The sequence below is a fragment of the Melozone crissalis genome, unplaced genomic scaffold (assembly GCF_028551555.1).
Source record: "Melozone crissalis strain CALT ecotype California unplaced genomic scaffold, PUWL_Pcris_2 ptg000005l_1, whole genome shotgun sequence".
In the NCBI taxonomy this organism is placed as follows: Eukaryota; Metazoa; Chordata; class Aves; order Passeriformes; family Passerellidae; genus Melozone; species Melozone crissalis.
Window position 1 is genome coordinate 56831009 of NW_026535783.1, and position 27317 is coordinate 56858325.

The following is a 27317-nucleotide window of genomic DNA, read 5'->3' on the forward strand; positions in this document are numbered from 1 at the left end:
ATGGGAAAGATCCTCCATTTATCCCTCATTCGTAAATGCTTTAACAATGTTATTTTTTTCCCCATTTACTATGGCAAATGAGCCTAGAGAGGTAGTCTTGCTAATCCACACATTTGTAACCTCTCAGATTGCATACCACAGACATCCAAACCTGAAGCCACATGCTGCAAAAAGCCTCCATACAGTTCCAGATGGAGCTGTTGGGCTGTCAAGCAGCGTGGATTGCTATGAACACATCCTCTCAGCACCACCCACCCTGTACCAGTGTTTAAGTGTTTTCAGACTCCTGTTCAAGGTCTTTGTACTGATTTTCAAAGCCCTTTGTAGAAAAATTACCATCTATGTAAAACAACATCTACTCTCTCCATCTCTTTCTTTCTTTTCCCTCGTCCTTCAGCCTCTCTAGAGAAAATGTTCTCTAGGAATGATAAGCCTCTTCACCACTCTTCATACCAAGCACAACAACCAAAAGTGCTGAATCTAAGCTGTGTGGTTCAAGGACACAAATGGCTACAGAAGTTCTTCTGCTTGGCCATTAACAAAGGACTCACTGCTTCCATCTGTTTGTAAAACAGCAAACCTAATCCTGCAGGCAGGTGTGTTCAAGCACGCGCCCATACCTTAATGCCACCGCAGCACTTTTTTTACTGGGACAAGTTAAAGTATGTACTTGAAATATTTTTGTGGTAACAAAATATTGGGATTGGATACTCAATAAGGAAAAAGCCCTCAGCTGCCTTAGCAGTGCGAGACAGGATAATTGGTATTCAGCTCAGGAGAGTTGGCATCTGAAGAAGTAAATAGTGAAATATCATGTTTCCTCTGATATAGAGCTTGTGGATACTCTACATGCAGAGAAGTAGAAAGCTTTCTGTATTTCTAGTAGCATGGGAGTTTTCTCTGCCATTTTTTTACTTTGGCCTTGGGGGATTTTTGTTCATCAGTAATTTTAAAGTCTCTCTCTTGTGTGGCTTATGGTTTTTTGTAGCAGTGGACATGACCAGGTCTTTGTTTCTCCATTACTATCAAGAAGCAATTAGCTATGATAACTTATCGGAAGGGTGTTTATTATATTTTAAAATTCTTAGGTCAATAACATAAACATTTTCTCTTCTTGTTGCAGTTTCGATGTAGACAACGGTACATCATCAGGACGAAGTCCCTTGGACCCCATGACAAGCCCTGGGTCAGGGCTAATTCTTCAGGCAAATTTTGTCCACAGCCAACGTAGGGAGTCTTTCCTTTACCGGTCAGACAGTGATTATGATCTGTCTCCGAAGTCCATGTCCAGGAATTCCTCCATTGCCAGTGATATGTAAGTATCTTATGAAATACTTCTAGTCTATAATTTGTCCAAAATCAAGATTTTTGCAGCCACAAGAAATTTTTTTTTTAAGTCAGACTGTAATCACTTATGGCAGGGAAGTAATGGAAAATTGTTTGTTTATTTCTTTAATGAAGATTATACTTGTTCCTGCAGCTTTTTGAAGGATATCATGAGAGTGTACTTGACATGTTTATGCACTCGATTAGCCTTGACAGAATAGTAATGATAGTCAATACTGGTGTACTAAAAGAGTAAGGAGAGCTATTTTCTGTCTCTTAAGTTATTTCCAAGAGAAACAACACAAACTCAATTTATGCTTCTTCATGATTTTAAGAAATAGATTACATTTATTTCCAACTGTGTTCTTTTCAATTTTTAGACAAAAGATTTACTAGCTGAAAGAAAATAATATATTTGAGAGAAAAGTTATTTTAAATACCATCTTAATTAAAGGAAAAACTTCTAACAAAAGAACTTTTAAAGCTTATTCTGTCCTCTCTCACTATTCTGTGAAGTGTGTGTTTTCTGGTAGTAAGTCATGCTTTTCAAGTATGTGTGGTCCCCAGGTTCCATGTGTAGTGGAAGTCATGCAAATCTCTGTTTATTAGTAAGATGCCAAAAACATTTAAATGATCCATCTTCTAGTCACTTCTAAGTAGGAGAAATTATTAACTCTTTCTTGCTTGGTTGGGTTTTCTTTGCCTAAATGGCTCTGATTTGCATGGCCAATTTGGTGTTTATGGTTCAAACAGATATCTAAAATAAAGGATCAGGCTTGTCAGAAAACCACAGTAAATGCTGGTTTTTAATGAGGAAAAGACCAATAGATATTACTGTAGGCACAAATAACTGTAGGCACACAAAAAAGAATAAGAGTTTTCGTAAAAATTAGTGAAAATAGAGCTGATATTTAATTAAAGTCATAAATGAACACTCCTATTCTTTTTCAGCTTATATAATTTTTAGAACTGTTGTTTTTTTAATTATAGCTCTTTTTCTTTGTATAGTTTTAAGGTAAGAACATTTCCTGCCTTTAGAGAGGGTTAGTGTAAGGTCTATGACTCAGTTAAGATCTGTGGATTGAAACACTCAGTAAGCTTTGTGCCAAATGTAACCAGTTTTTGTTGAGACAAAATGGGTTAGAACAAAAAAAAAAACTTACTTTGTTATAAAAAAAAATGCATTTTTCTTGGGAATAATAACCCCTTTCCAGCAAATCTTCCTCTGAGAGATATCCTTTTTTATGAAGGGGGAACATTCAAGCTTTTATTATGGCACCTGTACCAGGATAACATTTGTAAAGATTTTTACATTCAGGAGGACAATCCAGCTGACTGCATTGCTTAGATGAGTCATTTCAATGAAAGATTCAATTAGTGCTCCATCCTTGAACTCATAATCCACTTAATTTCCTAGAATTTTGAGTAATATTTCAGCACATGGCAGTAAATTGGATAAACAATATAATTACTGAAACAGCACACATTTTCCCCCTTTTTTTCCCTCTCTATTTTCTTTTCAAATTTTCTGGAAACACATTTACATATAAAATTTATTTGACCTCACATCTTGATAGATTTTCAAAGTCTCTTGTCACAGATGAACCTTTGTACTAAGAAGGTAGATATTCCTGCCACTGTTTTGGAGGGGAGCACATTAGGAAATGTAAAAGGCAAGTTGTTCTCACCATGGAATATTAATCATTTATCAATAAGTCTAATTATAATAAGCTTAGCTGTATCACAGAAATTAAGTGAAAAAAAGACATGGAATAAAAGAGAGGAAAGTTTAAAAAGATAAAATAGCATGGAATAAAAAATAAAAGTCCCAAAAGTCCTTATGTATGTATTCAACCATAAACTGAATGTGCTTATGGAAAGAAAACCCATTGAATATTATTAAAATAATGAAACCATTCTGATTCAGGACCTTGCTAAATGAAGTGGAAGATGAAAGGGTTGACAGAAAAAGTACCCAAATTGTAGGTTAGTGTCAAATGATCCTATTTCCCTTTTGCATCTTTATACATGTCTAAGTATTGTTTGTTTTTTAAACATGAGCAATATATATTACAAAATATACACATCACTCAGGTAATGTAAGTGAATTAATTGTACACAGCAGTTTAGTCTAGATCCCCTGATTCTTCAATCAGCCTCAATATTTCACTTTGTAAAGAAAAAGACAAAGGAAAAAGCATACATCTTGTGTTTGAAAGGGGTAGAACATAAAGAATTCTGGCATTTCCATTACTCTGAAATACTGAACTTAGAGTAATACTTTCCAGTCAGTAGCAATGCTTCAAAATTTTAGTCAGGTGTGGAATGTCATGTTAAGACCGCCAGTGGATGGCAGTGCTAAATTCATCATGTCATTATTTCTTATGTATGCAGCTCCAACCAAGGAAGGGAACAAGTTGTGCTCAGTTGTTTGCAAACCTAAAATGAAAAGATGGGCTCTGCTACAAACAAGCTAAAAAGCCAAAGTATAAGATGATAACCAAGGGACTAATACAGTCAGGTACTATCCTCAGGAGAAGATACAATGCGAGTCACTATGCTCAAAATAGTGAACGTCACAAAGAAAGCAAATGGAGTTTCATTCAGGGAGTTGAGATAGAAAGTAAAGAAACAAGGGGAGAGAATGGACAGGTGCAAAGTTTTGTAAAATCAGAGAATGTAAAGTACATTTTCATGAATTAGTTATGGAAAAGAATAAAGACAGGATGAATACAAGGCTGCTTTGGTGAGAGAAAGTTAGTCGGACAAATGTGGGCACAGTTTCACAGAAAAAGCAGCTGCGTGTAAGAAAAGAAAAGCACATAAATTGGAGTGGGGGTCAGTAACATTGTTTTAATTATCCCTTGGAAGAAATAACAAGGTCTTTGAGAATAATAAAAGCAGGACATGGAAATTATATACAGAGATTAGGAAAAGCTGCTAAAGTTTGTGAACTGGAGAGGTGAATAGTTTAGACGGGAAGATACAAGGTCCAAGGCAGATGAGCACAGGTGTGTTGTGAAGCCTCTCTGTGGGATTTCCAGCAGAGAAAAGGATGTGCAAGAGAGAAAGTAACTGAATGAGGCAGTGAGGGGTAGTGAGACAATATCAGGAATTATAGTTCAGGCTCTGTGATGAAAGAAGGGAAAACAAGTTTAAACGGAAGGAAAATAAAGAATGGAAAACAAACAAACAAAACAACAACAACAACAACAAAACAAAAACAAAACAAAAACAAAAACAAAAACAAAAAAACAAACAAAAAAAACCAAAAAAACCCCCAAAAAACAAAAAACAAAACAAAACAAAAATACCCCAAACCAACAAAAGCCAAAAAACCTAATTCCCAACACCAACGCAGAGGAGAAAGGAAGTAGTATCTAGATGAAAGATGTGCAAAATAATTATTGGAAAAATTGTCAGGCCTATATTTGAAGACACTAGTGAAGCAGAGAGCTGTGTGGATGTCTTGCTGAGGTGGTCTGATTACTTAATGCTGACTTTTTTGAACTGCTGTGGCTGTCTGGAACTTGCAAATACAGGAAGAAGTTGAAGTGATAACACTTTTTATACTCTTTCTTGTTAAGGGATCATTGCCCTGGTTAATGGAGGAAGAGATCAAATTAGTAGAGAATTTCTGTTGTAGAACCCACGTCTCTAATCAGGTTAAATAAATAGGTTCCTAGAAAATAAAAAGCCAATAAGCTGTCCAGTGCTGCATCACAGCCCGTGTTTTATGTCACTCTGAAGGGCAAAAAACTTGTATAATTCCCCTGTGATACTGAAAAAGCAGACCAGAGGATAGCAGTCTAGACCAGGGAACCAAGACATTCTCAGCAAAGTCTGTCCAAGCTCCACTGTGTTTCTGAGTGTAAGAAGACATCTTCTGACCTCTCATTTAAGTCTGTTCTTCTCCCATTTCCACAAGCTCTCAGAACACAGCACAGCAAGCACAGACATCCTGGTTTCCTCAGGACTTGGCCAGCTGAACCTCACTCATAAAAAAGCAGCTACTGGGGGAGTTTTACAGCTTTCTTTAGAGAAGGTCAGCATTGTTTTCTTCATCAGCTCCAACTAGTAATATTACACAAAATTTGCTGATATGTACTAAAACTTGCTCACATGCATTAAAGGAGCAGAATCTAGCCAAGGAACTGAGGGGAACTGCAGGGTCACTGGTCTGGTGGTCTGCTAAATGGCCACCACACACCCATTCCCTGACCTGAACAACCCACTGCTACTCTGTCAGTAACTTCTGAGGACAGCAGCATCCCTCTGCTGCTGTCTGTGATTAAAAAAATATCAAGAGGATGAAGTTTTCTCCAGGACATTTTCCCTACAGCTACAGTTACTGACGATGTATTTTCTTGTCCTCTAAGGCAAGCTTTTTCTTTTTTTTTCCTGAGCCAGAAAGACCTGGTTTTATTATCAAATATTGTGATTATGAATCTTAAGTTATGAAGAAAAAATACACCTTTTTCATGAAAGGTGCTATCCAAGATTCTGGGATAGCAGACAAGATGTGTTTATTGAGAAGAGTAATTGCACTTCAGTTCAAAAATTAGAAATAATTATCTATTCTCCAGAAAATTTGCAGCTGAAATTCCTTTCAATCATATGCTTTTCTAGGAATCTCTGATATTTTTATTTCATGGTTATTACTGGCTGAAAATGAACAGTTAAACCTCAAAGTCCAGCCTGCTGTAATAAAGAAGCATTTTCTATGTGCGACTCTGTTTCGAAACAATCTTTAATTTAAAAAATACATTCAATCGCTTGAGACATTTTTTACATTACATTAGGAAAAACAGACAAATATTTTGCTTCATTGTGTTTTTCTTTTTTTTTTAAGGTCCTTAAATGAAGTTCCAGATTGCAGCTTAAATGAATCTAAGTCATTTGCAAGTCACTTACAATATTTTTTTGAGCTATAAACGAAAAAAAAAAAAAGAAAAAAAGAAAAAAAAAAAAGAGATGGCTGTCCTTTCTGGTTGTTTGACACATTTTACAGGTGGAATTCAAAACAAAGAATTTACCTTAGAATGCAACTAGCTTAAAGTTGATTAATAATTTTGTGCTAACTTTATTTGTTAATCAGGAAATTAGTTATTTTGGAAAACAACAAGAAAGCATTTTTGCATGGAGAAGCATTTATCTGCTTTTTATTCAGGGGAGAATTTTTGTTGATGAAATGCAAACATATTTCATTTACTTTCAGTAGATACAGAATCATGACTGGTTCCATGTGAGAGATTGCTAAAACCTTACAATTTTCCAAACAGCTCTGTTGTTAAACACATCACTTCCCCTTTAAACACTTTAGATGTTTTAGGTTTTTTTCTCCCCTCTCCTGGATACAATGGATGTTTGCAGGAAAATAACAAGTTATTATTGAAGTTACAACCAAGACAGACTGAATTTCTACATCTTTTCAGTCACAAATGGCATGTTTTTAAAAAAATGGTACCAAAATAAATTCTTATCTGGGATTTCAAGTACACCACAACACCACAGCTCCCTGGGCTTGCACCGCTGATCAGCAGTGGAGGGGAGGGTGGACATGTGCATTTTGTGTGCCAGCAATACTGAAGGATAGGAGCAGTGTGAAGAGAGGTAGCTTTGTAAAAAGAGACTTGAATGTTTTGCAGGGATCTCTTTTGGACAGGTTTTCTGGCTCAGTGATCACCTACATCCACAGGTCACATTTATTTCACAACCCAGAAGAACATTAGGTGTCATTCCAACCTTCAGGGCACAAACTGAATGTTCTGAATTCTTTTAATGGCCCTAATGCTCAGTTAGTTGTAGAGTTCAATCCCTGAAAGTGCACAGTCTGAAAATCTGATGTTTTTTTCTTGTTTTTCTTGAAGTCAGCTTGTTTCTTCTTACATGCATTTAGGGACCGTTGAATTTAGTTAAGGGCCCATTTTTTATAAACCCTGAAATCCTCTGTGGCCGGCTCGTAGCAAGCTCTCTCAGGCTGGGTTGCATTGTATGAGTGCCTTGTTCTCAGCAGCTCTGCTATTTCTTTTAAGGAGGGAATCTTTCAGCCTGCATTTGTAGGAGGCCCACATGGAAAGTCATGTAGTCTTAGTCTTCAGAAGTAACACACGCATATCAGTTTTAAACACTTAAGTTTGTAGGACAGGGACAAGCAAGCAACCAAACACCTGATGATTAAAAGCAGTTATAGGCACAATAAACACATTTTGTTTTAATTTAATACCAGGTAAAAGTTTGTGTATATAGTCAGCTAATGCAATCAAAACTCACTAATAGTAACTCATTAAGTGACACTAACTTGATCGCTCCCAGTCATGTACGCAAACCCAGTCACTAATTTTCTCAAACCTGAGAAGAAAACAGAACCACACTGTAGTCTCTGATGCCTGTTTGTTTTCCAGCCTTGATATAGCTAAATAATGGTTTTGTTTGTATGAACAGTACAATAGTGGCACTGCTGAGTTGGCCTGGACTCCTGTGATTGAGTCCAGCATTTTTCTCATTCAAAGTCCTATCTCCTCTGGCTTAATCCAGCCTCGCCTTCAACACACAAAAAAACTCGCCACACTGCTGTAGCTTCTTTTCCCTTGCCATTGCCTCAGTGACCCCCAGGAGGACTACCTTCTGATTTCAGAAGGAAAACCACCTGCAGCATGTTCTGTTGCCTTCAGGACTGAGTAATTCTGTCAGACTTAATAGAGGCCAGTTGCTCAGTTAGTTGCCCACCATTATGCTGTAATCTAAATGGTCCGCTGTATAATGACAGGATTAAAGCATTGAAGCTTGGTGGATGACTAGGGCAATATGCTACAAATGATTTCTTGAGTTATCTGTGGGTTTTTTATGCTACACTTCATGCTGGCTACATGCTGCTACACATCATACTGTGATGGTCCACTGCATCACTACCTATGTGATTTCCTCAGGCAAATTACACAAGTCAGATGTGTGAGTGCAGTGTCTTTGGAAAAGGTTTAAGCTTCTGGGAAAAGTAGCTGGGACTGACAGAAGAGATCCTGGTGGTTCTCAAACTCTTCCAAAGGTGTTAGGAGACTTTCTTGGTAGATGCAAGATGCCTAGCTGTGTTCCTACAGTGCATTATATTGGATGGGAAAATATAGTAATAATTCCTGTTTTTTTGAGGTAGTCAGCCAATTCTGATTCTAGCTCATCCAGCAATTCTGAGTGAAGCTTCTGGATTTGGTAAGCCCCAGTTCAGATCACTGTCACTGAGACCTGAAATAGCCCTTGTCACCCAGCAAAATCTTTTTATTTTTTAAATCTGGTCAAAAGTAGAGGCACTATGAAAGAGAGCTATTAATGCACAGTGAGGCTTCTCAAATTCAAAGGCTTCTTTCAAGCCTAATCAAGTGTATCTTCAGGACCTGAGATGCTAAAAAGGCAACATGAAAAATTAAAGTATTTTCTTATATAAAATACAAGTTGTATCTAGAAAACTCCAGGTATTTTAGTGCATAACATATGTGTATTAGCCAAATGTAATAATTCAAATTTTTTTTGACATGTTTTGATTTCTGTAAGGCAGACAAGAATTGTTTTCTTAATGAACATCATAGTGGAGCAACTTGATTTATGCTCCCTATAAAGTCAATTGGGGTCTTTGGAAAGACTTATATCTGAAGTTTTCACTAGTGACATTTATACTGGGGAAATTTTTTCTCCCTTTAGTCTGTCTTTCTAAATCTCACTTGCTTAGTTAGACAGTCCAAGGAGAATTACTATAACCAGCATTCTTTTGGCTGGGATAATGGACTTCTCAGGTGCTGTGGCTTTTTGGAGCCAATCCTCCTTCATCTGGTTAAGCTTGATTAAATTAACTGTACTGAACTCCCAATATTACAGCAATACTTTTTCGCTAATTAGGGCTAGCTGTGTTGCTGAATTAGACAGATGTATCAGGAGGACATAACTGCACAGTGTTACATAAAATTGTGGTGCTCTGAAACACTCAGACAATAGTTGATGAGAGTCTGCTTCATTCAGGGTCTAATTTCTGTGGTTTCAAGTAGCTCTTTTTAACAATCCTCTTATGTACATGTTCACAGAATTAAAATGCTCTGGGAAAAACAACCCCCTCTTCTACAGCTCATAGCTCAGATACCAATTTTAATTGCTTGTTCTCTCAACCCTAAATCCCAGCCTGCCCGCAGTGTCATAGACTCTATCCCCTGCCTGAGATGCCCAATCATCCCTCAGATTGTGCTTACCCTTTCAAAGATGTGCAAATCACTAATAACCCACTGGCTATCTAGGAAAAGGTGCAACCCCACAAAAAGGTGTAAACCCACACATTAATTTTGTAATGTGGGCCAAACCTTAAGAGCTGCTTTTTACACTTATTTAGTCTTGGCTTTTTGAGCAAGGCCTAAGCTATCTCAGGGCCAGAAATTTTTTTCTCAAAGTCTTTAAAAATTGAGGTGACGTGACTTCAGCACTATTACTGCAGAATAAGCTGACTTGGAACACTATGATTTCTGACCTCACAAAATCAATTTTGCAAACCAACCCATTTGTATTTTTCAAATGCAGATGATAAGTATCAAGCAAATGTTATTGGGACAGAAAAGAAAATCCTGGCAGTTAGGGTAGTCCATCATCTTATTCTCTTTCATTTGTGGTTTTGTATATGGTATAATTGTGTTCCAGCAAACAAAACACAAATGTCTCATCTAAGCTGAGACACACTATTGGACAGTAAGCCTTGTATGCAGAAATGAGTGGATGCAATGTTTTATCCCAATCTAGATGTTTACACTGCAAAAGGCAGCTGCCATATATTTTTTTACCCAAACAGAAGACTACCTTAATGCCAATCTTCTTTCTTATACAGTTCTTTAAAATGCAGTAAATTCATATGGCAGTGTGAGGAAAGCAGATGAAAGCAGTGAGATGAAAGCTCTTGATGTGGAACTTCATTCAGGGATTCCCTACAGCCACTCTCCTCCTGGGCTTTTCAATTCAGTTGGCGGCTTTTTTCTTTCAAATGGTCTACATCCAAAGTCTGTAGCCAGAGAATCCAACACAGACTATGCCAGATGGATTCAAGGCCTGACAGGCATCCTCAGCCAGTATTTATGAGAATATAAGTAAGGTTTTGATTCAAGGGGAGGAGTGTTGCCAACCAATAAAATCATACTTTAAGCTGGTACATTTGTGTCAAACTGATGTAAATATGTGTTGTATGTTTTCTCCCCTCTATTCAAATAAGGCAGAGCTCCTATTTGTCCTGTTTATATCTCATAACTTCAATGCATGTCCTAAAGATAACTCGGTTGGTATTCATGTAAAAGTCCAGAAATACCCAGAAAACCTTAAACTGTGTTTACTCTGGCCTTTAGAAAGACAAACTCTGAGGAGGTTCCCTGTGAAGCTCCACAGGGGCAGGTCCCTCACTCTCCTCATGGTCTCTAAAGCCTTGAAGGATATCAAGGGATATCCTTCTCCTTGATGGATATAGTGAGTTTTTTCTAACTACTATAAAAAACATCCACTATTTTTTCAGTGTATCCTGGTAGGTCAGCAGAATATCTCTCTAGTTACTTCTCTTATTAGATTTTATATTAAATTAATGCAGTTTAAATATGAAGTAAAGGTTATGCAGTCACCCTGTCTTATCCTTGTGTTAATCTTCCTGCCTGCTTCTCTGTCTGTCCATGCATCTCTAAGTTCCTTATTATTAGGGGAAAAGTTAATTACTGTTCTGTGATTGGGATAAAAGAGACAAATTGATGCAAATCCTGAGGAAAGGAAGCAGAACTTTTGTACTGAACATGTTCAAATAGCTTCTTTCTTAATTCAGAACTTTCCTCTCTTCCTCAGGGTGGGGATCAGCATAGGTTATATGGTGTGAGTTCAAGTGTCATGTAGGAAATGTTATGAAGAAAAAGTGAGAAATTTGCAGAAGTTTAGGCTTCACCACTTTACTGTGGCTAATAGCTTGCAATGCAGTGTATAATCTTTGGTCTGCTAAAGAGAATTTTGCTTGTGTTTTATGTAACAGGCATTAAACTCATGTGGGCCGGTGCATGTTTTAGCAGTGTTCTTTGGTGATGGAGAACTGATAATTTTGAATTTTGGGGCTCTGTGAAAAATATTCTGTTTTCAAACAGCTATTTCCTTTGAAAAATTAAGACGTGAACAAGTATAGCAGGCATTCTAGTTAAGAGAGTCTAGCAGTGATGTGAACAATTTCTTCTAGCTTTAAAGGCTAATACCTCTGTCTGTATTTAGAAGCTTGTGGCATATTGCAGTATTTATACTCCCTCTTGCTTCTGTATACAGATGAGGGCACTATCCTATCTGGAATCCAGAATGAATTACCCATAAGCTTCCATGTCATCTGGAGAGGGGGACACTGATACACTGTAGTGTTTATTACACTGCAGTACACTCTGTATCAATGGCATTTTGAATCATGTGTTCCTGCTCTTCTGTATCAAAACCACCACAAGCTTCTTTGGACGTATCTGCTCTATTTTTGAACCATCTCACCTTGTCCAGATTTTCTGACCTAATGTGGATCAAAGATTGCTCACCACCTTTTATGATTGCATTGTACTTCAAGTGGTCTGGTGAGTGCTAAACTATTTTGAGAAAGCTGTAGATATCTGTACGTTCAGTATCAGGTTGACCAAAATAATGATAATATCTGGATTTGTTGCTCTTGACACAAGGGAGATTTGAAAAGTGAAAATCAAGTCCTGGCTTGATTTCAGTACATTAAATTACTACTTAATCATGCCTCTTCTGAAGAATAACAAGCTACAGTATGATATCAATGTTCTTCAGTGAAATACAGTCCAGAAACAACTCAAGTAGAATCAAATTTGAAAATGAGAAAAATGAGATCCTGTTATTTTACATAAAAGAATAAAGATCCTCCAGGACAGAAAGCCAAGAACACGTAGCTCTTACCTTTTATGGGTGCCTCAGCATCCACAGGATGGCAAACAGGGGCTAAATGGGAAGGAGAGGAAGTACCATCTACAATAAAAAATCCCACAAGAGATTTTGAGGAGGACAGTCTTATTTTCATATTTTTTTGCCAATCTGAAATTAACTGTTAGTGACTATGTTTCAGGAGTTGTCTGGTATTTTGAGGCACTGGTGAATATTTTGTGCATTTGTGTCATATATTGGGCATTCAGAGTATTTGCCACTGGTAGATGCTAGAAAGAACCATTTCCATGTCTCCACTGTCTTATTTACAGGTAGAAACTATTGAACATTTTCTGTTCTTTGTCCAGTGCTGCTGCTACCTGTAAACTTTCATCTTCATAATTCTGCCCTTTCATAATTTCTAAATGTACAGTTTAGACTGTAAAGTGGCCTTATGTTTTGAGCTGGGAGCCCTTTAAATGTCAAAAAAGAAGCAAAAAATGGAGTAGCTCTATGCAAATAAAAATATCCTTTATAAAAAATAAGAAATGAAAGGACTACTGAGAAACATTTAAGCCAGCTGTCACATATCAGATAATGCCATTTCACAGAACTCAAAGACAAAGAGCATAATTTTCCTGGAAGTGAAGTAGCATAGTCACACTCTCTTTCAGTGGAGAACAGGATAAAAAAATGAAAAAAAGGCACTTGGCTTATCTTCTGCTAAAGCCTTTGTGTAATTCATTAAGCAACCCTTATCTAAAATTATAGTGCAGGGCATTTGCTGATGTTTTCCTGACCCAATGAAAACATAAAGAGGCACTAAACCCAGGTGGTCATTAACTCTCCTGTTAATGCTCCGGGCTGATTCATGTTGTCTATTATACCCGATTGGATTTGGCTTTCCTGAGCAATTAAGTTCCTGAGTTCCTCCTATGGAGGACATGTTTCTTTTGGTTTGTTCTAAGTCAGGCTAATGTGCTTTCTGTCCAGTCTGGAAACCTGTGGTTTCACCTGAAGCACTACCCTATTCCAACCACTCCTGCAAAGACTGTGTTCAAAGCACAGATTTCTTCCACAGGGTGTTTAAAAATCCATTCTTCTATTACCAAAGGAATAAAAGAGATGATAATAAAAATGGTTACAGAGTTATTAAACATTCTGATGATCCTGAATATTGGGGAGTTTTGTTTCATCCTTACAGAATGATTGTACAGCCATAGAGATTGCACATACTGCTTTTAATTAGGTTCTTGCAGTATCTGCAAATCGTTGCTGCCTTGTGGACAGTATATAAATTATAAGAATAATGTTGTAGCAAACACAAGTCACATTTCTCCATTATCAGCCTTTTTCTAATAAGATTTTCATGGACTTGAAATCTAATGTTCAAAACTCATATTTTATGCTTAAACTTGAATAATATTAAAATAGCACCAAATCGATATTAGTTTCTGTTAGAAGTTGCAACTTATAATTTTATAATTCATGGTAAATTCACTACAGGGAAGTACAAGAAAATGAAAAACATATTGTATTTCTGCCTTTGGAGTCACTTTTGGAACACTCACCTCTATCCTTTGGGATGACATGTCTGTGGATTACTCCCGGATGGTCAGTCACCTGCCCTACCCACGGCACAGAAGGTGGCCAGTCTGTCAACATTCCCATAGACTTGCCAGGCAGCTGGGCAATAACTAAGTTGGTACTTGCTTTTCGGAGTGTGTGTGGAACATAATAAAGTGTAATTGCAGAAGAATAAAACTGGAGTTACCTGTACTGTGTTATAAAACCTGATTTTCTTTCTGTTAAAGCAGCAAATTTTTCTAACTCACAACTCTCCTTATGTTTTTTTTTTCAGACATGGAGATGATTTGATTGTGACACCATTTGCTCAGGTAGGAACAGCTTTGTCATATTTCTCACAGGGCCTTGTTATTTAAAGACAAAATGGTCAAACCAGTTCTTTTCTGTTGTTGATATTATATATGTTTGCCTGAAACAAGAAAAGTGTTTCAAGAGAAAGTCATAAACCTCCCACTCTGTTAACTATACCTCTTTTTCTTAACACTTTTGATTATCTGAAAATTTGAAGTGCAACAGCATGACAAACACCTTTTATCTCTTCCAAATACTGTAGCAGGCACTCATGATTGAGACAAATCTCTGATTCCTGTTAATCTGTTATTTTTCTAATTACAATTTCTGCACTTGAACATATTTTATGAATAAAATACATTGAGATTTTTGGACATGAGATAAATTTTACCTCTGGTTCCCTTACAAAACCAGACTTGTTTTTTCTATTCAGATTCTGGTTCATAAAATACTGGTTCAAAATTCTTTATAATTCAGATTAAAAAGCCACAGTTTTTCAAAAGAGAGCTTCCTTATAAATTATGCAAAATTAACATTGCTTTTCCTTGAACCAATGATGATGGGTTTTACTCCAAAACAGATAGGAATTAAAGTCAAATTACTGTATGAAGTCATATGTGATTGAAGATGAATGGAGAGAGAAAGGTTGAGTCCCAGAGCAGTGTCAAATAAGAATTTTATAAGAAAATAGTATGTATTATATATATAATATATAATATGTATTATGTAATATAATTTATAATATATAATATATAATATATAATATATAATATATAATACATAACACATAGCATATATTATATATTATATATTATATATTATATATTATATATTATATTATATTATATTATATTATATTATATTATATTATATTATATACATCATATGTCATACATATATATGCCACATATAAGCACATGTGGCAGCTTCAGCCAGACTATTTAGGTTGCTTTGATCAAATAATAAGCTGTTAAAAGAATATTAATTAAATACTTTATTATATATTTAATTATATTATGAAGAGATTCAGTGTTTATAAGACTCAATCAAGTCCTTGTTATGGGTAAAACCATCATCTTTTACTAGGAGAGAAAATATTAAGCAAAGGCCTTTTATAAAATACTCTGAAATCTCCACTGTGCCCTGAATATGCAAATTTGATGACATATTTAATTGGTTTAAATCCATGCTGAATTAAATATAAGTCAGTTTGCTTCCTGATTTTTGGAAGGAAAAACATAACAGATTAATAAACATAACAGATTAATACTGTTTAGTTAGTCAAAGGTATTTTTTATTATCCTGACTTCTTTGGAAATTACCTCCAATGAGGTAATTGACCACTGTGAGTCATTGCTAGTTCTTAACTTTTTGTTACAAACTTTCATTAATTATTCTCTTTTTCTTCGATGTCCTACTCACTTCCTACCTCCTGCATACATTTAAGGTGCTATGAAAAGAGGGTTGGCACTCCTCAACCCAGATCTCTGAAACCCAGCTCCTCATTGCTGCTTTTGTTATTCGTCAGATGGGTTCACCAGGAACCAAGCCCAGTCTGGGCTGAGAAAAAACGAAGCCCAACTTCTGCAAAGACATACCGATGATTAGTGTGGCTGCTTTCTCCCATTTCCGGCCTAACTCCAATAAACTCATTGTTCCTCTCTGACATCAGCTGAACAACCTCTCCCCTGACAGAGAGGTTCACTTTTTTACCATCACATTGCACAAAATCTCTTGTATGTTACCTTGCTGTCTTCACAAGAGAGTGCCTATGCCACTTATAACACGAAGACACTCCACTGCATTCACTGTCTGCTATCTTACATGAATTTAAGTCCAGAAAGGAAGCAGTTCATCTATGTTGCCTTCCCCAATGCATAAAGCTTGTAAGAGTCTGCAGACTTTTCCTGCCTCTCAGGGGATAACTTCCCCTGGCCTTCTGCACTGAGTCCCTAAATCAACTGTGCCTCTTAGAGGAGACACTTCTACTTTTTTACTTTTCCTGGTAGTCTAGACAATCTCATTCCCTTTGTCCTTTGGAGTTTGTGGGGACTGAACTGCAATAAAACTGTAATTATTTCTTATGCCTGAAGTATTAGGGTTGAATGGACTATTGTCTTCCAGACTCAAATGCTTTTCTTGTTATTTTAAAGAAATAAGTAGAATTATGTAAAAATAATTTCCTCCCCTGCAAGTCAGCCTTCCTTCAGACAGAAAATGACTTGTTTGTGAGGGGAACAAAATAATAGAGGTAAACTACTGACTTTGCATTACAGACATATTATTGTTAAATAATTGCCAAAGTATCCAGACTAACCTGCCCAGAAAACCTTTTACAGTGGTTTTGCAACGTGCTTTCCATTTTCTTTCAGCACAGTGGAGCAGAGATAGATCAGTCTCACTTATGCAGAAATTGATACTGAAACCACTTTTTTTGTTCCAGGTTCTGGCCAGCCTGCGTACTGTCCGGAATAACTTTGCTGCATTAACCAATTTACAAGACCGGGCACCCAGCAAGTGAGTGTCATTTTGGGCCTCTGAACTTTTTGCAGTGATACTTTTTTTATGTCAGCTAAGAAGACAAATATGAGTTATAGATTTCAGTCTGTGCCACCAAACCTGCATAAATCAATGATGAGAAATAAGTTTATTAATCCCCTAAACATGTTATAGTTGGTGGCTGAGACAATAGCCCCCTTGCCTTCTAATTGATCTTGCAGTTGTTGTCCTTGCATAAACTTGGAGTAGGTTTTTTCACCTTATGTGATTTTAGATAAAGTAGTCATATGTCTAAGATCGTTCAGAGATGACCATTCAGGCACAGCCTGAGTATTGCAGATGAAACAGAGGGAGCAGGAGCTGCCCTCACTGAGATCTGCTTGCATGGTCTGAACCTAGAACTCCTCTTCACTCATTCAAGGTAGTGATACCCAACCTATCCAGAGGAGTTCATAACTATAAATTAGGCAGCATAAATATGATCTCTCTCCAGTCATGTTACAGCATCACAGTTAATGCTAATGTTAGTTACAGTGTTAGTGAAGTCATTTCCCTCACCCAAAGCATGCATTGTGAAACCTAGAAGTAATTAACATTTCAAAGAAAAGAATGTCTTTGTATATGTTTATAAGTCACATTTCAAACTATGTATTTGCTCTAGATGTGATTAGGCAGGCTTTTAATAAACCTATAAGTTTCTAAAATTTTCCTGTTTAGGAGTTCCCAAATAAATTCCCAGGTAATGTATTTTCTGTTGTGTTGTTCAAGAATTCAGCCATCAGTGAATTTTTCAGGCTTAAACCTTTTTTCATTTCCTTTTTCACAGAAGATCACCAATGTGTAGCCAACCATCTATTAACAAAGCAACTATAACAGGTAAGAAAAATTTATTTATAAAAAGCATCTAACTGAAATAGTAAATATAATAGTAAATATATATTGCTTCATATACTTATATCGTTTCATATCCCTATATTTGTTTTATCAAAGAGGTTTTGAGTTTTTGAGTCACATAGTGACTCAATTTGGTGACTCCTAGTGTTCAGTCCTGTTAACATCTGATTTCTATTTTATTATTCCAGTTTTAATTTAAGTTCTTTCCCAAATATTTTTCCTTATATACCAGTGTCTGACCATCTCATGAATAAAATAATTAACTTTTTACAAAGAAATTTGGTAGAAAAAAAATGGATATGAGGAATCTATTCATCTTTCTTTTTGGGATGTAGAGTTCTGTAGCTATGCAGGCACAAAGTCTTCACTTTAAAAGTGCATATGCTATGAGGAGAAATGTTCAAAACTGAATTTTCTGATTTAGAATTGTAAATCCTATTGTTATAACATTTATATGAGGAAGAAATTTCATTTTAAAACATAGTATCATTTCTAAGGAAGCATTGACTTAAAAACAAGACTAGCAGTGCAAATGACATTAATATTTTGGAAAATTTTACCCCAGACTACTTTTGGTTATTTTGATGGCAACTTTGTCTTGTTTGTCTTTATGGAAGTGCACTTTATTGGACCCCATATTTTTTACAACATATTAATTCACAACTTACACTATGTAATTTTCTGGGTGTTACTTTCTCTATTGTGTTCTGTCAGAGTAAAAGAGTATTTGCTTTTCTTCTTGATGAAAGTACACAGACACTTACTTAACAGGCAAATTATCATTTTAACCACAACCATAAACACAATTTTCCATAATTTTCAAAACACCTCACCTTTTTAATCGAATTATACATTTGTATCGCTAAGAAAAAAATGGTACATCAGCAATTTTGAGAAGCAATGTAGCTTTTCAATGTTCAATGGTTTCTGCCTTTAGGCTCTGGAATGTGTTAAAATCAATGGGTTTTTTCGGCTAACCTCTCACCTTAAAAGGACCTGGTCTTGGCAGTTCTTTTCAGTTTTATTCTCCTAGGAGGTCATACAATATGAACATTTGTGTGTAGGGCTCATCAGGAGACAGAAGGTTATGTGTTTAAATCTATACTATAAACAGAAAGGCAGTTAGTTAAATAATAGTAAGAAGATATATCTATATATGTAAACCAATTATATTAATGATCCTTTCTTAATATATTTCTTGAAGAAGTAATTCTGGGCATTGGTTTCAGATTGCTCTCTATAAACCATTTCAGTTATGAATATTATATCTATTTTTGATTTTGTGAGTTGTCTCATAGCAGAGTAATCCAGAAATATGTTAACTCAAGTATAGGGCTCTTTCTTTAACTCCAAGGGACTAACTTTAGAAAACATAATGAAATTCATGATAGTAAAAGAAAATGATATCCAGAAAAGAAGATGTGCATGCCAGGGAACACTACCTTACATGCTCTCCCACAGCTATTTGCCTGAGGTCGACTTCTTTTCTCCAGCAGGAGAAGCTGTTCAGACAGCAGGACCCAAGACACTCTCTGTTGGAAGATGCTGTTGCTCTTTTAAAATTTTTCCTGACCTGAAGGTTTCCATTCAGTTAATCCTCAGAGTGAACTCTACATATCAGCCATAAATCATCTGATATTTTAAAGTTTAGAAGGAAAGTATCACAGTTACCTCTCCAATTAATCTAGAAAATTCTTTATTTGCCAATGAATTCAAAGGCAGCAATAAAAGGCAAAGAATAGTAAGGATAATTTAGTCTAATTTAATTTAGTCTGATTTCTCAGAGATGCTGCTGGAATTTCTGTGCCCAAATTATGCACTGAACGGGATGATCTGAAGCCTGTGTGCACTGGATATAAGTGGTTGAAAGACTTTAATGATATAACAAAGATATTAAGCCACTATAAAGCATGAAAATGGCTACAATTCATTTTGACTATTGAATGGAAATTAAGGTTGGATACTATTTTGCATGAAAGGGTTTGCCCGTTCTTAGTTATAAGCTGGTTTTGATATTTCCATGGCAACTAATTTAATGGCATCGGTGCAGAAATATGCATAGGTTTGTTCTTGGGGCGTATAGAATCCTAGTGAAATGTCTTAACAGCAGTGTGTTAAGAAGGAAGATTAAAAACACTTCTGCTATAATTCAAAGAATAATTGAAAGCCCTTTCGCATGCTTTTTGAGTTTTTGTGGGGAACATTCAAAATGTATCTTATAGAGATCCTTCCTGCTGAGAAATCCTCCTGGTTTTGCTGTTCTCAGAATTTGTGTCATGGAGTGTCCAGAAAAATACACCAGCTAGGGTAGACCCCCATCATATCATCCAGATGGCTCAGCTTGCAATCTCAGCAGAATTTACGTGCAAGGTAGCAATCTAGGTGACTGGAGGGCACAGAGTCACTAAGCTATATTGATGATAAATCAGAAAACAGACACTTAAGATGGAGATTTTATGTTGCTAAAGACTCTGGGAAGATTCTCTCTGAGGAAAGAGATGATCACAGAAGTGAACTACTGCAGAAGATATGGGGGTATCAGCAAAGGAAGTATGAAAAGCAATCTGGTAAAGGCAAGTAACTAAAAAGGCAAGAGCAAAATTCTCTCATTTGCTATTTTAAAAATTCACCGTGAGGCATAAATCTATGGCAGCATACCTTAGCAAAAAAGTAAGAAACTATGACATTGAGAAGTGAAACAGCACAGGAGTCATCTGTTCAAATTCTTAGCAGCAACAGCCACCCTGGTAGTCTTAAAATTTATGGTGATTTTTCAATCTAAATATGTGGCAGTTGTGATCAAAATAAAGTCTTTTCTATTCAGTATATCCACATGAATCCTTATTGTAAACTGTGTTGAGAGAAGCTAATGAATATCAATGACATGTTCATTATCAGACAGCTATGCTATAGCATGCTGAGTGTTCCTTTTGCAGACAAATTGGGGAGCAGGACATGGGAGCTTTTCATGTAACAATAGAATTTCAAGATGGCGCCTTTCATACTTTCTTTAAACTCTGGAATGTAAATATCAGTTTTGACTATAGTCAGTGTGAATAAGCAGAGATGAAAACTTACCTCTGTTCAAAGTCTTCAAAAGGATATGAATTTCCTACAAGTGCCATCTCTTTCTCATGACCAAGAACAGCCTGAAATAACAGGGTTTGCTGCTCTTATGCTAGGTGTTCTGTACTTCAACCAAAAGAGAGATTTCTCTCACTATGAATCATATTTTCTGGTGTTTCATTTCAAACTGACAGTAGTTCTCTTAGCACAACCAGTGAAATACAATAAATTTGTTTTCAAAACAAAGGAACTATCTGTGACTTGAGGATTAAGCTTGCCAGTTTTATTCTACAATTCTGTCAACTCATCCAGTCCACACTTCCAGAGTTTGCTTATGATGATACTGTGAGAGACAGTGTTGAAGGCCTTGCTGAATTCATTGCATGAGCTCTCACCTGGAGTACTGCACCTAGGTCTGGGCCCCCCAGCACAGGAAAGGCTTTTCCCTGCTTGAGCCAGTCCAGAGGAAGCCATGATGAGGGATGATCAGAGACAGCTGGGCCACCTCTCCTGTGAGGACAGGCTGATGGACGTGTGTTGTTCTGTTTAGAGAAGTGGAGGATGATCCTACATATGTTACCTCTTCAGCTTTCCTGTAGGCCCCTTTATGTAGCCTTCGAGTACATAAAGGGGCCTACAGGAAAGCTGAAGAGGGACTCTTTACACGTGTTTTTCATGATAGGACAAGGGGAAAGGTTTTTAAGCTGAAAGAGGACAGATTTACAGTAGACATTAGGATGAAATTCTGAGGGTGGCGAGGGCCTGGAAAATGTTGCTCAGAGGAGATCTGAATGTTCCACCCCTGGATGGAATTGTTTGAGCAGGGGCTCTGAGCAACCTGGTCTAGTGGAAGGTGTTGAAACTAGATGGTCTTTAAAGCCTTTTCCAACTCAAACCATTTTATGATTCTATGAATTCTAATAGTAGAGAAAAATAAACATTTATATTTTGCAGCTCAGAGCATATTTAGATTTAGCTTCCATTGAAATCCCTCCATCTGACACATGAAGTTCCATAACCAAATAGCAATGCAGATATAGGTTGTTTTAGCTAGTTTCAGCCATCTTCTTTTTGCAAAACAAACTCACAATTTTCCAGGTGTTGGAATATAGGATTGATAATCATCAGCTTTGGTGGAGTTGAACAAATCTAGTGGAGTTGAACCAGTTCCCCACCTTTGCTGTGAAAAGCACTTTCAAGTGATCTGTATATTGTTTTCTTAAACAAGTAGTAATATTTTTTGTAAATAGGACAGATTTGGAAAACAGCCATATTTACGTCAGGGACTCTTTTCAGTTAATCATTAAAAGTCCGTATCTAGGTCATGATCACCAAACAGAGAGTTATCTCACTTATAGCCTTGTTAGCCACAACACAAACAAAATCATATTGCTCTGTGAGATACCGGGCACAAATTACATTCAGACTGAAATTCATTCATACATCCCCTGACCCATAAGAAGTAAGGTATGTAGCTAACAGGTAAGGCATCAAAGAACCAGCAGTCAGCTCCCCACGCAGACCTTCAAAGTAATTTCCTCATCTTTGGGGCTTAATTAGCAGCTTTATTCCTTGTACATGCAGAGTTTGTGAGCATTTGATAGTAATAAATGGAATCCATATTTGCTTGCATTCAGAAAAACAATTTTCAGTGTCATAGCTTGTGCAGTACTTTCGTGTGCTACAATTTTAAAAAACAGCTGCTTAAATGGAGTCATTTAGTAAAATAGTTTTCCTTTTAAAAAGTGTTGTCCCCAGTTCAGACGCATTAGTTTAGGGAAGAGGCTGTTATTAACAGGATACAACTGTGAAGGCTTGCGGAATGCATTCTTCATCTTGATTTGTAGAGTTTTAATTAATGTTGCAAAAGTTTTCTAACCCGAAGGCTTCAAATGAAATCTATATGTAGGGCTCTTTTAGGGTGAGTGGGTTTGCAGAACAGTGATTAACCTTAAGGCAGAACAGCAGGAAGAGGACTGGCTTGGTTTTGAACCAGATAAGCTGTTCGTGTATCATCTCACATCCAAGGAAGTGAATAAAACCAGGACACAAAATAGACACTCTCTATATTTGAATAGCACTCTTCAACACTGATACTTGATAGGCAAATATGTAAGCTTTCATAAAATAGGAAGTTAAACAAAGAAATACATGTCATAGTTTATGATATTCCTGGCAGGAATGCCCATGTAATTAAAAATAACCACTTGAAACAAAAATTAGAAAATAAAAGCGGATGTTTTGCAGAGAGTAGACAACAACACTCGGCCCTTGTGTATGAATTCAATTTTTTAGCTGTCTGTTTCAGTAGAAATATGTGGTGGTTATTAAAGTGCATAGAGACTAGAACCCATCATAGGGCTGACCTTTGCTTTTTATCTTTATCCAGCACTTCAGGTTACTTTTCATAAGACTGCAGTGTAGTGGAGCCTTGATTTTGTTTCAGACTCACACATTTTGGAGTTAGACTAGGGATACATTTAAAAAGAAAACATCAGAGGCATTAATAATCTCCACATCAATAATCCAATATGCAGCCCCACATAAATCTTTGCTTCTTACTTTCAAATTGCTCTCATATTTTGCTGCACCAGTAAAAGTCCTTATATCACTATTTCACCCAAACTGTCCACTTCACTGGAAAGAGAAACAGGGTGACAAGCTTCATGTGCCTCTTCTCCTTTCAGCCTGTGTCCCTTACAAGCACTGTTAGTGTAGTACAGGCAGAAAACTGCACTTGACCCCAGGCTGTATTTATTGTATTTGTAACAACAGAAAAACAACTGGAAAGAGTGAAATGTAGTTTTGTTTTTAAGACAGAGTTGAGAAGAATCAGAAAGAAAAATAGGACTCTTGCCTGTGTCATTTTTCTCCTTTCTATTACAAATGCAGTCCCTTGTCTGTTGAATATAGAAAATAAAACTGAAGCAGATGTGGTTTCCAGTATGACTTGGTTGCAGTCTGGATGTACCTTCTTTTCACATCTTTCATTTCTGACCAGGGACACATTATCACCCGTTCAGTCTAAAAGATTTATTTAAAAGTAGATATTTTTTCTTTAATAGATTACTGAGAAACTGGCCTATTCCAGCCTATTCACTTTCCTGAGCATCCATTTAAAAATTAAGGGCTACGTTGAAATCACCCATTAAAGTGCATAAGTTCTGCTTTTATTGTATGCAGGTTCCTGAGTAAGGAGCCTGAACACAGCAGTGAATCAGAGTGGCCAGAAGCCATGGTCAGACAACCCTGGAGTCAAGATACAACAAAGCTTCCCTTTTCTACATTTTCGCCCTGTGTCCTCATGTATTTTGCTTTACATCCTCCAAAATGACTCATCTTCAACTGAAAGGTGTAATTCCAGGTCTGGTGGTAGGAATATCCACTAATGTCTACTGCGTGTTCTTAAGAACTCGGATTAAAAATTTAAGGAATAAGCAATGCCTAAAATTCATTCTTCTTCTCTCAGGCCAAAAGTTGAAATATATTAATGCAAAAAGACCTCTTTTTCCAATGTTTGGTAACTCAGAAGCTCACAAAATCTTGGATAGTGGAAACTGTTCATCATGGAAACAACTGATTGGTGTACCGTCATGTATTCAGACATGCCCCTATGCTTTATGCTTCCAGTTGGCTCTCTTGGTATCAAATCCCTCTGAACAACCACATGCATTCTTTATAGTCAGGGGAGGCAGGCAGGTGTCTCAGGGAGCCCCCACGCTGCCTGTGCAAAAGGCAGTGTTATCCAGTGGGCATTACCTGGGTTATCCAGTGGACATTACTTTGGTGTAACTACCATGAGGAACACCAGCAGTGGGCGGCCTAGCATCGTCCCAAATATTCTAAAGTATTCTCTACCAGAAGCTTGTCAGGGAAGAGTTGCGGTGAAGATTTTACCAAATTTGACTTGAGGGCTTTGGGAGGAATGATGGGAGCCCGTGAAAGAGACAGTAGTTCTTACTGTCCTTTCTTACTGTTCTCACTTGAAATGTTAAATGTGCCAAGGTATGACTTTAAAATTTCCTAATCAAACCCAAACCATAGTTCTCAGCCAGGTTTTCATAGCTCAATGACTCTTCCTTTCTGTTAATAGAATTGTAAAATTTACATTCTTTTATCATTGTCCTTAATCAGCTCACCATTAAGAAGATTATTTGAGTAGAGACAAACTTTTTTTGTACTTGGAAGCTTTGATTTTATTGCCATTATGATGATATTCTGAGTTAATGAAGTAGCTGTGGTCACATGTATATAGTTTTAGTTGTTATGAAATATTAAAAATTATTCCGAAATATTTGCATTCAAATGTTAGCATAAATATGCCAATCTGATTAATTATTCCTTCTGCACACATTTTAAATTATATTCTGCAATAATATTTATATTTGAACGTTTAAATTAGATATGAATTTGGACAGATGTTAAGCCAAATAAAAAATACAGATGAGAGACAAAAAATTAGGACCTATCGCTTAAATTGTAGGATATTATGATATAAAAATAAAAAGTTTCTTTTCTTAATTGCAATAAGGAAGGTAGGATTATATCCAATCGAGTAAATTTAGCCACTATATTGCTTACTACTGTACTAAAAAAATGTGAATTAAATCAGGAGCATTTTACAGAAGTGACTATTGGATTAGCAAGCATTTACAAATTCCCTTTGTACCAAGTACATCATATGCTAATAACTTAGTGCACATACCATAAGATGTATTGACTAATCAGTCTTTAATTTAAGGAGTGCAAAGATGACTAGAATAGAAAGCCCAGGAAGAAGTCTGTGCCATAGAAATGAAGGAGAAAATCAAGCAAGAGTTTCAAAACCTGGAAAGCTGAGCTACCTAAATGGTATCAGCAGGATTTGGGAAGGTCCAACAGATGACGGTAGGCAACTAATGAGAAAGAAAACAGTATTTGGTTTGGGAGGAGTCTTTAATCTTGTTGTTATCATTATTGTAGATGTGGTTGGTTTTGCTATTAATACTACTGGGTTTGAACTCTGCTTTCCAAAGGGAAAAATCAAAAACAGAATTTTGTGTAGGTTGATTCTTTTAAATTGGATTGCAGCTACTACAAGCAATGGCAAATGCTATCTGACCCTCAAATTGTGTTTTGTATTCTGCCCTTTCTTTGCCCTGTATGTATGTATGACCTATTTCAACATTTCAGCTGCAGAAATACATTTCTTCTCTGCTGGCTTCCCTTTTTTCCCTCTTTTTTCTTTTTGTTTTGTGGGTTTGGGAGTGAATCTCAAAATATTTTTTACATATCTAATATAATATAAAGAGAATTTGAATCTCATCAAATTTCATCTCATGAATCTCATCACAATCTGATCTGTTTGTCTGAATCTCATCATTCTTCATACAATCTTTAACTCTGAAAACCTATCACATCAAGGAGGCGAGCAGAGAAGTGTTAGCCCTACAGCCATATATGTTTTTGCAGTTCAAGGTGGTATTCCCAAAAAGCAAGCAGCTGACTTAGTATGTTTATGCCTTTCACATGGGAGAGCAACAGTCCATTGGTTAAACCATGTAGATATAATGTGCTTCTGCATGTGATTTCATTGGAAATGTATGTAAGCATGTTACCTATCAGCCATAGATATTCACTGTATGACATTGTAAAACCAAAGCCTGTTTGCCTTGCTTCTGCTGATTCTCACAAACGATTAAATCTGATGAAATCTGACAGTTTTTGCTTTGCTGAGTAAAATCTGAAACTGCAGCACCAATTAGTCTTTTACAACACTTTTGCAACACTTTTCTTTGGTCTAGTGCAGTTCCACCCTCCTTGCAGATTTATACTCCCTTGACTTCTGTTTTGTGTTTGGTTTATTTGATCCCTAGAAGGTAGGAGTGGCTGTAAGATATGATGCAATGAAAAACCATGGTGTGAGAAGTTCTCAGGGGAGAAAAAGGCTCCTTGTAGCCTCAGTATGCATTCCAAAAGAGAAGGGCACAAATCTGTTCCACAAATACTATTGTCTAAACATACAAGACAGAGTTGATGCTCAAAGGAATAAATGTTGCTTCAACAAATAATATATTTGTGGTAAGGCCAGTAGCCAGTTTTTCTTTGAAAACTCTTTTCTCCAAAAAAATGCTAGTCTTCTCTATAAAAAAGGGCTATAAAAATTGCTCATAATTTCCAAGATTGGATTCCATTTCTTGTTGGTTGTTGAAGATTGGTTGTTAAAATAAATATATGTTTCTACTTCTTAGTGTACATAAATTTATTCATATGTGTTTATTTTTGAAAACTGTATGCATTGATGGTTCTGTGAGGTGTCAGTTCTGCAAGCATTATTTCCAATCACAGCTAAATCCTGCAGACCTGAATTATAAAACACCTACTATGGCCACATTACCTTTGGAAAATAAAAAATGTTTACATAAGTATTCTAAAGACTAAAATTCCATAGAATAAAATCAAAATATAATAAAATTTTTCTTTAAAAATAGTGTTCTTTCAAAGTAACAATTCCAGCAGTCAAAAATACACCATAAAAATCCATGTTTCTCATAATGAAATGTAATTAATATAATTTTTTACATTTGTTCAGCAAGTTGGTGGAAAAGGCAGATTACCATTCTACTGTCTGAGTTACTGACTAGCTCCTCATCAGGCTGTGCTTAGACGAGGTTATTTGGAAGCTAGTGTTAATATTTCAATGCAGAGAAAGAGCTTCCCTAGTGCATTCTCAGGCAGCCTTGTGAATGAGGAGGACTACGAGATGTATAAAT

At 36.4% G+C, this 27317-nt stretch overlaps 1 protein-coding gene across 2 annotated transcripts in view; it reads left to right on the forward strand.

Moving 5' to 3' along the window:
- PDE4D (phosphodiesterase 4D) overlaps nt 1-27317 on the forward strand; it is a 348424-nt gene that overhangs the window by 253350 nt on the left and 67757 nt on the right. For both annotated transcript variants that reach the window (XM_054286110.1, XM_054286118.1), the window contains exons 2-5: nt 1124-1315; nt 14090-14126; nt 16550-16623; nt 17432-17481. In XM_054286110.1, the coding sequence (XP_054142085.1) occupies nt 1124-1315; nt 14090-14126; nt 16550-16623; nt 17432-17481 (353 nt within the window). The remainder of the gene's footprint in view (nt 1-1123; nt 1316-14089; nt 14127-16549; nt 16624-17431; nt 17482-27317) is intronic.